Source organism: Somniosus microcephalus, chromosome 30, assembly GCF_052327205.1.
Source record: "Somniosus microcephalus isolate GS21.2 chromosome 30, FLI_Smic_1.0, whole genome shotgun sequence".
Taxonomy (NCBI): domain Eukaryota; kingdom Metazoa; phylum Chordata; class Chondrichthyes; order Squaliformes; family Somniosidae; genus Somniosus; species Somniosus microcephalus.
Genome location: NC_141016.1, coordinates 31,496,091 through 31,508,850, shown reverse-complemented (window position 1 = coordinate 31,508,850; position 12,760 = coordinate 31,496,091). Strand labels below are relative to the sequence as shown.

The window sequence follows — 12,760 nt, the reverse complement described above, 5'->3', positions numbered from 1 at the left end:
ATCTATAAGTGTATCTTTTCCCTAACCGTTAATTTTACCTGTATTCATTACCTTGGTCTGACATTTACTCGCATCTCCTGTTTCTTTTATCTTCAGGCTTATGTTAATTTGACCAGATTCCTCCCCCCGTTTTACTAGCTTACAGTCCACAGCTTTATTTATCACTTCTGCTGCGCAATGCGTACTGCAGAATGCACCGTGTGGAAATACAAGCCCTCAGAAAATCTGTCTACACATAAATAAAAAATATTGGAACTGACATCAGTCCGTAACCAGAATATATGTCCTAATTTACACACTGCATTATGCAACTTACACAAGTATATCTCAAGAACACCTGTACACACTTATACACAGAATAATGAAACTTACACCAATGCATCTCCAACACATCTGTCTACAATTTTAATGCTGCACAATGGAACTGATTTGCAAACTCGGCGCGCATTTGCCCACCGAGCTGAACTTCCAATCCCACGTGCTCTCCGTCACAAAGACCGCCAACTTCCACCTCTGTATCATCGCTCACCTCTTTGCGTGCCTCAGCCCATCTGCTGCTGAAACACCGTCCTCCCATCCTGCACCCTCCATAATCTTCAGCTCACCCAAAAGTCCCTGAAATCCAGACCCACACCTAGTCACACTCACCAGCTTCCTTGTGATCACTGGCCTCCATTGGTTTCCTGTCCGCCAAAGCCACCAGCTTTAAATTACCATCCTCAGGTTCAAATACCTTCATGGACTCAACCCCGCTCCCCCTATCACTATAACCGCCTCCAGCTCTCGTCATTTCGGGAATTCTACTGTTCTCCAAATGTGGCCTCTTGTGCATCACCCAGTTCCTTCGCCCAGAATTGGCAGACGTGCATTTTGCCGTCTAGGTCCCAAGATCAGGAATTCGCTCCCCAAACCAGCCGCCTCTCCTGGTTTAAGACCTGCTCTTGAAACTACCCAAATGGCCAGGCTGTTAGTCGACTGTTCTAATACCTTCGGCTTTCACTCTATGTCAGTTTTCTCCTGATGAATCATCTTACGACGATTATCTTCCATTAAAGGCGCTATATAAATGCAAGTTCTTGTTGCTTTTCAGTTCTGCCGGTGTCCTCTCGCTTTGTTGTCACCCCCTGAGTTAACTAATTGGTGTAGAGACACCGAGGAACAAGTGACCAATATTACCAATTTTCTCAGCAGATTAGATATTCCCCTTGATGGTTCTGCAAAATGGAACTATTTCTTCACCTGAGCACAGGACCCCTACGCCGATGCTGTCATTGAGAGATGGATTCAATGTGAATGAGCTGCAGTTCCGGAGCTGAGACTCGTTTCCTTCACACTGGACATCATTCACCCACACGGGCCCTTCACTCTCTCCGTACTTTGAAGAGTTATAAGCGGCTATCGCAGAGCCGCAGCCCAGCTGTCTACAGACCACATTGGCATCATTTAGGTCCCAGAGGTTGTCCCGCACTCTCCCCCAGCTGCCGTTGTAGTAAATCTCCACTCGGCCGTCACAGCGGCTTCCCCCATTAGTCAGTCTCGGCGGCCAACCTTCATCTACAAACAGAAACACATGAGAGCAACGGTTAAACTGAGCCAAAATATCCCATAATTTACTAACTCTCACCCGGACAGTTATTATTAATGTTAATGATTATATTTCTGTAATCATTACCCACAAGGCCTGTAGGCTGATCCTCTCCGCCATTCCCTTTACTCAGTGAATTGATTTTAGAGAGATGCCGAGTTGCTTCCGGTGGTTAATCTGGGGAAAGGACTAAAAACAAACTGGGGGCGGGCGGCCCAGGCCGGCTATTGATATGAGCTCTGATCAACGGCAGGAGCACGGGATTTAAATGGCTCCTGGCTGCTCACAGTTCATCTTATCCAATATGGAGTGAAACAGACAGAAATTTAAACTGATAACGCCTTTCAAAACCGCAGGACACCCCAAAGCGCTTCGCAGCCAGTGAAGTAGTTCTGCTTTATAGTCACTGCGGGACTGGCCGAAGGGTTGATGGGCCTCCACCTGTCTCCAGTGTTCCCAGGTGCCAATGTGTGAAACGTCGAAGCGAATTTGCCCTGAAAACAGCACTGACATAACCGACCAGATGGCGGCGCTAGTGAGCGATCAGTGTGACCCAGGACACCGGGAGAACTGTGAAGTCACGTGAAATAATCAGAGGTCCAGCACACTGATATATATCATGAGGTATTTCAATCAATAGTTATTATATTGCACTCAGTGTATTGAATATTAAAATCACCTCGTACTATTTATCGAGCAATATATTAACACTTGAGTTTTCAATGACAATACAACTGATCTCTACGGAGAATCGCATTTTGATTAATGGCCCAGAAATTTGGGTCAGGGGCATCCTGCGGGTGTAAGCCCCCGACCTACACTTACCTTGCACACCGGCCGTTGAGCTGTGGGCCCCCATGGAATTCTGATCCTGGGCCTCCTCCAACTGCCGGCACGCAGTGCTTGCATATCCCAGGGGCGCAGTTAGTTCGATGCATCCCCTGGGATCACACGGTCCATTGAGAGCCAATGGTAGCAGGGAATGCTTCATTCATAAGTTTGACAGGAAGGGCTGTCAAACTTATAAATACTATAAGTCCCAAAACATCACAATCTTCAAATAAATTTGAAAAAAATTCTTACTCTTCTTAGGCAGTCCCTCAGAATCGAGGATGACTTGCTTCCACATTAAAAATGAGCTCGCAGGTGACTGATTAGTCCAATGCGGGACCTACAGTCTCTGTCATAGGGGGGGCAGGCGGTGGTTGAAGGGGCGGGTGGGTGTGGTGCTTGGGTTGACATGCGCTCCTTGCGCTGCCTGCGCTTGACTTCCGCTTGCTCCCGGCGAAGAGACTCGAGGTGTTCGGCGCCTTCCCGGACAATGTGACCCGTCCATCGGAGCTGATTGAGCGTGATCACAGCTTCGATGCTGGGGATGTGGGCCTGAGCAAGAACACTGACATTGGTGTGCCCAACCTGCCAATGGATTTGCAGGATCTTGCGGAGGCAGCACTGGTGGTACCTCTCCAGTGCTTTGAGGTGCCTGCTGTACATGGTCCATGTCTCTGAGGCATACAGCAGGGCAGGTATCACTGCTGCCCTGTAGACCATGAGCTTAGTGCCGGGTTTGAGGTCCTGGTCTTCAAACACTCTCTTCCTCAGGCGACCGAAGGCTGCACTGGCACACTGAAGGCGGTGTTGGACTTTGTCGTCGACATCTGCCCTTGTTGACAGTAGGCTCCCGAGGTATGGAAAGTGGTCCATGTTGTTCAAGGCCTTGTCATGGATTTTGATAATCGGGGGGCAGCACTGTGTGGCGGGGGCAGGTTGTTAGAGGACCTTTGTCTTACGGATCTTTAATGTAAGTCCCATGCTCTCGTATGCTTCGCTGAAGGTGTTTACAATGGTTTGGAGTTCGGCCTCCGAGTGAGCACAGACGCAAGCATCGTCTGCATACTGTAATTAGACAACAGAGGATGGGACGACCTTGGATCTGGACTGGAGGCGACGGAGGTTGAACAGTTTCCCGTTTGTTCTGTAAGTTAGCTCCTCTCCAGTGGGGAGCTTACTGAGGGTGAGATGGAGCATTGCAGCAAGGAAGATTGAGAAGAGCGTTGGTGCAATGACACAGCCTTGCTTGACCCGGGTTCATACATGAATTGTTTCTGTGGTGGAACTGTTGGTCAGGATCACGGCTTGCATGTCATCGTGAAGCAGGCGGAGGATAGTGACAAACTTTTGAGGGCAGCCGAATTTGAGAAGGACACTTCATAATCCCTCACGGGTGATGGTGTTGAAGGCCTTTGTGAGATCAAAGAAGGCCATGTACAGTGGTTGGTGCGGTTCCCTGCATTTCTCTTGTAATTGACGTGCGATCAAACATTACATTTTTAAATAAACTATAAAATACATGAAACAACTATTTTAAACAATAATTTAAATTGAAAAAGTAAACAATGTTATTTTCTAACGGGGCTAAAAATAAACTTACCTTTCTTTAAAGTATTTAAAAATAATAACACTTCTGGAAATAATGTTTTAATTTTAATTAATTCAGCACTTACCTTGTAACAAGCAGGCCTTGTGACAGCTTTTTATATGTGTAACTTCTGGAGACTTACCATCCCGGCAAAACCTGCAAAATAAACGTACGTTTGATGCGCACGCGCAGCCTCTCCTGTGCACGCGTTCGACTTCTGAACCCCTTCGTTCAGGAGAATGGAAGTGCTGGTTTCCCTCGCATGCGGAGTGCATGCAGGAAACCGGTGCTTCCATTGGGCCTACGGGTGAGTACCCTGTGCATACTCACCTGTGGAGACCCGAATATCTGGGCCAATATATCCAAACTTGCTGATGATACAAAGCTGGGTGGGAATTTAAGTTGTGAGGAGGATGAAAGGAGGCTTCAAGGGGATATCGACAGGCTCAGTGAGTGAGCAAGAACATGGCAAATGCAAAGTAATGTTGAGAAATGTGAAGTTATCCACTTTGGTAAGAAAAATAGAAATGCAGAGTTTTTTTTAAATGGTGAGAGATTGGCAAATGTTTATGTTCAAAGGGACATGGTTGTCCGTGTACACGAATCACTGAAATTTAACATGCAGGTACAGCAGGCAATTAGGAAAGCAAATGGTATGTTGGCCTTTATTACAAGAGGATTTGAGTATAAGAGTAAAGGCATCTTACAGCAACTACACAGGGCCCTGGTGAGACCACGCCAGGAGTATTGTGTACAGTTTTGCTCTCCTTACCTAACGGAGGATATACTTGCCATAGAGGGAGTGCAACGAAGGTTCACCAGACTGGTTCCTGGGATGGGTGTATTTTCCTATGAGGAGAGATTGAGTAGACTAGGCCTATATTCTCTACATTTTAGAAGAATGAGTGGTGATCTCATTGAAACACACAACATTCTTACAGGGTGTGACAGGGTCGATGCAGGGAGGATGCTTCCCCTGGCTGGGGAGTCCAGAGCCAGGGGTCACAGTCTCAGAATAAGGGGTTGGCCATTTACAACTGAGATGGGGAGAAATTTCTTCACTCAGAGGGAGGTGAATCTTTGGAATTCTCTACCCCAGACAGCTGTGGAGGCTCAGACCTTGGGGATATTCAAGGCAGAGAAAAATAGATTTTAGAATATTAAGGGAATCAAGGGATTTGGGGACAGTGCAGGAAAGTGGAGATGAGCTAGAAGATCAGCCATAAACTTATTGAATGGCGGAGCAGGCTCGAAGGGCCAAATGGCCCAATCTTGCTACTATTTCTTATGTTCTTATATTGCTGCCTCGAGCCTGTTATATAGGAACGAGAGGAGGCCCATTCAGCCCCTCAAGCCTGTTACACAGGAAGAGAGGAGGCCATTCAGCCCTTCGTTTCTGTTACATAGCAACAGGAGGATGCCATTCAGTCACTAAGCATAGTTGCATAGGAACAGGAGTAGGCCATTCAGCTCCTCGGGTCTCTTGCATTGGAACAGGAGGTGGCTCATTCAGTCCCTTGAGCATGTTACATAGGAACAGGAGGAGGTCATTAAGCCCCCTTGAGCCTGTTATACAAGAAATGATTAGGCCACTCAGCCCCTCGACCAAGTTACAAATGAACAAGAGTAGGCCATTTATCCCCTTGAGTCTGTTACACAGGAGAAGGTCATTCATCCACTCGAGGTTGTTCCATAGGAAACGGATGAGGCCGTTCAGCTCCTTATGCCTGCTCCACAGGAATAGGAAGAGGCCATTGAGCCCCTCAATGCTGCCCCGCATGAGCATGTGGAGGCCATTCAGCCCCTCGAGCCTTTTATGTAGGAAAAGAAGGAGGGCATTCAGCCCATCGAAGCTGTTGCATAAGAACAGGAGGAGGATATTCAGGCTCTCAAACCTGTTGCATAGGAACAGCAGTAGGCCATTCAGTCCTTAGAGCCTTTTACATAGGAACAGGATAGGCCATTCAGCCCCTAGAGCCTGGTGCAAAGGAACATGAGTAGCCTTATTATCACCTTGAGCCTGTTACATACGAACAGGAACAGGCAATCGATGCTGTAACATGGAACAGAAAGAGGAAATTTAGCCCCTCGAGTCTGCTACAGAGGACCAGGATGAAGCCATCCAGACTCATGAGCATGTTACAAATGAACAGATGATGCCATTCAGCTCCACGAGCCTGTTACATAGGAACAGGAGGTGGTCAATAAGCTCATTGAGCCTGTTACATAGGAACAGGAGTAGGCCATTGAGCCCCTCAGCCTGTTGCATAGGAACAGGAGGATGCCCATCCAGACATTCCAGACTGTTTCAAAGGAACAGGTGGAGGTCATTCAGCCTCTCAAACCTGTTACATAGGAAAAGAGGGGGCCATTCATCCACATGAACCTGCTGCATAGGAACAGGAGGAGGACATTCAGCCCCCCGAGCCTGTTGCATAGGAACAGGATGTCATTCAGCCCCTTGAGCCTGTTACGTAGGGACAGCAGGAAACCATTTAGCCCCACAAGCCTGTTAGCTAGGAACAGGAGGAGGCCATTTAGCCCCTTGAATCTGCTACATAGGAATAAGAGGAGGCCATTCAGACCTTCGAGTCTGTTGCATAGGAAGAGGAGGTGGACAATTCAGCTCCTCGAGGCTGTCAGGAGGAGGCAATTCAGCCACGAGAGCCTGTTGCATAGGGACAGGAGTAGGCCATTTATCACCTTGAACCTCTTACATAAGCAGAGATACAGGCCTTTTAGTCCCTTGACCCTGTTACATAGGAACAGGAGGAGGCCATTCAGCCCCTCGAGCCCGTTACATAGAAACAGGAGGAGGCCATTCAGCTGCCTCTAGTCTGCTAAAGAGGAACAGGAGGAAGCCATTCAGCTCCTCAAAACGTCTGCAAAGGAAAAGAAGGAGGCCCACACAGCCCCACGATGCGGTTATATATGAACAGGAGGAGACCAGGCAAAAGCTTGACGCCATTAGAAAGGAACAAGAGTAGGACAAACAGCGCATCAAGCCTGTACACTGGAACAGCAGGTGGCCATTCTGCCCCACGAGTCTGTTACAAAAGAACAATGGAGTCCATTTAGGCCCTTGAGCCTGTTGCATTGGAGCATGAGGAGGCCATTTAGCCCCTTCAACCTGCTACATAGGTTCAAGAGAATGCCATTCAGACACGCGAGCCTGTTGTATAAGAAAAGGAGGCAGCCATTCAGCCCCTCCAGCCTGCTGCATAGGAACTGGAGGATACCATTCAGGCCCTTGAACCTGTTGCACAGTAACAGGAGTAGGCCATTCAGTCCATAGAGCCTTTTACATAGGAACAGGAGTAGGTCATTCAGCCCTTCGAGCTTGTTACATAGGAACTGTGCAAGGCCATTCAGCCCTTAGAGCCTGGTGCAAAAGAACAGGAGTAGCCCATTTATCACCTTGAGCCTGTTACATAGGAATAGGAACAGGCCATTCAGCCCATCGAGGATGTTACATGGAACAGAAGAAAGCAATTTACACCTTCGAGACTACTACACAGAACTAGGGTGAGGCCATCCATCCTCTCAAGACTGTTACAAATGCACAAGAGGATGGCCATTCAGTCCCTCGAGCCTGTTACTTAGGAACATGAGGTGGTCATTTAGCTCATTGAGTCTGTTGCATAGGTTCAGAATTAAGCCATTTATCAACTTGAGCCTGTTACATAGGCACATGCGGAGGCCATTCAGTCTCTCGATGCTAGTTAGAAACAGGAGGAGGCCCATTTAGCCCCTAGAGCCTGTTGCATAGGAACAGCAGTAGGCCATTTATCAACTTGAATCTGTTACATAGGCATAGGAACAGGCCATTCAGCCCCTCGAGCCTGTTACATAGGAACAGGAGGAGGCCATTTCGCCCATTTAACCTTCTACATAGGAACAAGAGGAGGCCATTCAGTTCCTCTGGCCTTTTGCATTGGAACAGAATGTGGCTCATTAGAACATAAGAACATAAGAAATAGGAGCAGGAGTAGGCCAATCGGCCCCTCGAGGCTGCTCCACCATTCAATAAGATCATGGCTGATCTGATCCTAACCTCAAATCTTCTATCACTCTGCATCCACCCGAACCCATGTGATCTCCCGGGAGAGGCGAAAAACCAGATAAAGACCCAATGGCCAATTTGGGAGAAAAAAATCTGGGAAATTCCTCTCCGACCCATCTAGGCGATCGAAATTCTTCCAGGAGATCACTCTGTCCCTATATTTTCTACAGTACTTACCTTCTGTAAAGGCGATCTCCACCCCAGCCAGGAACAGTCCTTTGAGCATGTTACATAGCGACAGGAGGAGAACAGACAGCCACTCGTGCATGTTGCATAAGAACAGGAGTAGGTCCATTCAACTGCACAAGCACCTTACATAGAAACAGGAGGAGACCATTCAGACCATCGAGCCTTTCATATGGGAACAGGAGGAGGGCATTCAGCCCCTGACCCTGTTGCATAGGAACAGGACGAGGACAACTCAGGCACTCGAGACTGTTACCTAGGAGGAGGAGGAGGCAATTTAGCCCATTGAACCTGCTACATAAGAACAAGAAGAGGCCCTTCAGGCTCTAGATCCTGTTGCACTGGAACACGAGGAGGCCATTTAGCCCCTTGAGCCTGCTACATAGGAACAAGAGAATGCCATTCAGACACTCGAGCCTGCTGCATAGGAACAGGAGCAGGACAATTCAACTCCTCGAGCCTATAACATAGGAATAGGAGGCCGTTGCTCAGTCCCTCGAGCCAGCTTCACAGGAGAAGCAATTAAGCCCCTTTAACCTGTTCCTACAAGAGGAGGCCATTCAGCTCCTCGGGCCGGTTGCATTGGAAATGGAGTTTGTTCATTCAGTCCACTGACTATGTCACTTAGTAACAGGATGGCACCATTCAGCCACTCGAGCCTCTTGCACAGGAAGAGGAGTAGGTCCATTCAACCACTCAAGCACGTTACACAGAAACAGGAGGAGGACCATTCAGGCACACGTGACTGTTAAATAGGCACGCGAGGAGGCCATACAGCCCCATTTCAGTCTTTTGCATCGGAACACAAGGAGGCCATTTAGCTCCTTGAAACTGCTACATAGGATCAAGAGAAAGCCATTCAGACACCCGAGCCTGTTGCAAACGAACAGGAGGAAGCCATTCAGCCCTTGAGCCTGTTACTTAGGAAGAGGAGGAGGCCATTAAACCCTTGCACCTGCTACATAGGAACAGGATGTCAATCAGCCTATTGAGCCTGTTACATGGAAATAGGAAGAGGCCATTTATCCCCTTGAACCTGTTAAACAGGAGAAGGCCATTCATCCCCTCGAGGTTGTTCCATAGGAAACGGATGAGGCCATTCAGCAGCTCAATCCTGTGCATAAGAATAGGAGTAAGCCATTCAGCCCCTCAGGTTGTCACGCAGGAGGACGCCATTTAGCCCCTCGAGCCTTTCATATAGGAACAGAATCGATCCTGCTGCATAACAACAAGAGGAGGGCCATTCAGGCCCACGAGACTGTTAACTAGCAACAGGAACAGAATTAAGCCATTTATCAACTTGAGTCTGTTACATGGTGATGCGCTATCAATTCTAATAAAAGGCTAGGCAGAGTTCAGAACAACAGGCTTTTATTAACTACTGAATTGCACTTCAGACAGATCAGGACTATCCCTCTAGTGGACGACCGAATGCCAGGAGCTGCCATGCGGTTGCTCTTATACTCGGTAGCCCAGGGGCGGAGTCAGCTGAGGCATAGTCAGGCACAACAGTGAAACAAGAGTGAACGACAACAACAACAACAACAACAGTGAACACAGTGAACTACAGTGGTTTACCACATTCACCCCTTGTTTAAAATTAAGTCCGGCGGGGTGAAGTGATCAAAAGTTCGAGTAGGCGAGTCTGTCGAGCGGCCTCGTTTGCCGTCGAGATCTTCGTGGCGACGGTTGCGATGGTACAGCTTCCCACGATGCGTCTTGAGCGGGGTCCAGCACCGGCGTATCGTCCCCTTTGGTGTTGGGTGGGCGAGTGGGCTCCGGCTGGTCCTGGGGGCGCGGCATGCCGTCTACTGGGGTGGAATGGACAGGGGAGAGAATTGGGTCTACTGAATTTTGGGCTGTGTCGGAGGGGGTCGTGGTGGGGGGCAATGGTGGCGGGTCAGTGGACCCCGAGGGTGCCAGATCTCTAATGGAGACTGTGTCCTCCCGCCCGTCCGGGTATGCCACGTAGGCGTACTGGGGGTTGGCATGGAGGAGGTGAACCTTCTCTACCAGGGGAGCCGTTTTGTGGGACCTTACATGCTTCCTCAGCAGGACGGGCCCTGGGGACGTCAGCCAGTGTGGTAGTGAGTTACCGGATGTGGACCTCTGGGGAAAAACAAACATTCGCTCATGGGGGGTTGCGTTGGTGGCTGTACACAGCAGTGACCGGATGGAGTGGAGCGCATCGGGTAGGACATCCTGCCAACGGGAGGTCGGAAGGCCCCTAGACTTTAAGGCTAGGAGGGCCACCTTCCAGACCGTCGCGTTCTCTCTTTCAACCTGTCCGTTCCCCCGGGGGTTGTAGCTGGTGGTCCGGCTTGAGGCAATACCTCTCATGAGCAGGTACTGACGGAGTTCGTCGCTCATGAAAGACGAGCCCCGGTCGCTATGAATATAGCTGGGAAAACCGAACAGAGCAAAGAGGTTGTGCAGGCATTTAATGACCGTAGCGGTGGTCGTGTCCGGGCAGGGGATGGCAAAAGGGAAACGGGAGTACTCATCAACTATGTTGAGGAAGTACACATTGCGGTCAGAGGAGGGGAGGGGCCCTTTAAAGTCGATACTCAGGCGCTCAAAAGGGCGGGTGGCCTTGATCAGGTTTGCTCTGTCAGGCCTATAGAAGCGCGGCTTGCACTCTGCACAGACTGGGCAGCTCCTGGTCATGGTCCTGACCTCCTCGATGGAGTAAGGCAGGTTGCGGCCCTTAATGAAATGGAAGAACCTGGTGACCCCCGGGTGGCAGAGGTCGTTGTGGAGGCCCCGTAGTCTATCGATCTGCGCGGTGGCACATGTGCCTCGCGATAGAGCATCTGAGGGTTCGTTGAGTTTCCCTGGCCGGTACAAGATGTCGTAATTGTAGGTGGAAAGTTCGATTCTCCACCTCAAAATCTTGTCATTTTTGATTTTACCCCTCTGCTTGTTGTTGAACATGAAAGCAACTGAACGCTGGTCAGTAAGCAGGGTAAATCGTTTTCCAGCCAGGTAGTGCCGCCAGTGGCGCACCGCCTCCACAATGGCCTGGGCCTCTTTTTCCACAGAGGAGTGTCTGAGTTCGGAGCCCTGGAGGGTTCGTGAAAAGAAGGCCACGGGTCTTCCCGCCTGGTTAAGGGTAGCAGCCAGGGCGAAGTTGGATGCATCGCTCTCCACCTGGAAGGGGATGGACTCGTCTACCGAGTGCATGGTGGCCTTGGCAATGTCATCTTTTATACGGTGAAAGGCTAAGTGGGCCTCCGCCGTCAGGGGGAAGGAAGTGGACTTGATAAGTGGACGGGCTTTGTCCGCATAATGAGGGACCCACTGGGCGTAATAGGAAAAGAAGCCCAGGCACCTTTTGAGGGCCTTGAGACAGTGGGGCAGGGGAAGTTCCATCAACGGGCGCATCCGGTCAGGGTCAGGACTGATGACTCCGTGTTTCACCACGCAACCAAGGATAGCGAGGTGGGCTGTGCGGAATATGCACTTTTCCTTGTTGTACGTGAGGTTTAGGAGTTGGGCCGTGCGGAGGAACTTATCAAGATTGGCGTCATGGTCCTGCAGGTCATGGCCGCAGATGGTCGCGTTGTCTAGGTAGGGAAACGTGGCCTGTAACGCATTCTCGTCGACCATCCGGTCCATCTCCCTCTGGAAGACGGAGACACTGTTGGTGACGCCAAAAGGAACCCTGAGGAAGTGAAAAAGGCGGCCGTTTGCCTCGAAAGCTGTGTACTGGTGGTCCTCAGGGCGGATAGGGATTTGGTGGTATGCTGCCTTGAGGTCAATGGTCGAGAAAACGCGGTATTGCGCTATCTTATTAACCATGTCGGCTATGCGGGGGAGGGGGTATGCGTCCAACTGGGTGTACTTGTTGATAGTCTGGCTGTAGTCGATGACTAGGCGCTGCTTGTTGCCAGTCTTAACGACTACCACCTGGGCTCGCCAGGGGCTGGTACTATCCTCAATAATCCCCTCTTTCAGGAGCCGCGTCACCTCAGATCTTATGAAGGATCTGTCCCCGGTGCTGTATCGCCTGCTCTTTGTGGCGATAGGCTTGCAGTCGCGGGTGAGGTTGGCGAACAGGGGGGGGGGGTGATTTTGAGGGTGGAGAGACTACAGGTGGGGCGTGGCGGGCAATTTAAAAACTGCTGGTTGCAGACGGTGAGTGGGGGAAAAGGTCCACCGTATGTCAAGGTGAAACTCTTAAAGTGACAATGAAAGTCCAACCCCAGTAGAATGGCAGCGCAGAGATGTGGCAGGATGAAGAGCTTTACATTTTTATATACGGAGCCCTTCACCAAGAGGGTCACTACGCAGTAGCCGCCGACATCTGCTGAGTGGGATTTCGAGGCCATGGAGATCCGATGGCGCGTTGGCCGGACCGAGAGAGAATAGCGCCGTACTGTATCAGGGTGTATGAAGCTCTCCGTGCTCCCGGAATCAAAAAGGCAAGTTGTGGCGCGGCCATTTACCTGGATGTCCATCATGGACCTGGCTAGCTGATGGGGTCTGGATTGATCCAGCGTGATGG

At 50.0% G+C, this 12,760-nt stretch overlaps 1 protein-coding gene across 1 annotated transcript in view; it reads right to left on the bottom strand.

Annotated features, from left to right (window-relative positions):
- LOC147098096 (scavenger receptor cysteine-rich domain-containing protein DMBT1-like) overlaps positions 1 to 12,760 on the bottom strand; it is a 117,521-nt gene that overhangs the window by 26,358 nt on the left and 78,403 nt on the right. Inside the window, exon 9 of the mRNA XM_085970818.1 lies at positions 1,240 to 1,554. Coding sequence (XP_085826944.1) covers positions 1,240 to 1,554 — 315 coding nt within the window. The remainder of the gene's footprint in view (positions 1 to 1,239; positions 1,555 to 12,760) is intronic.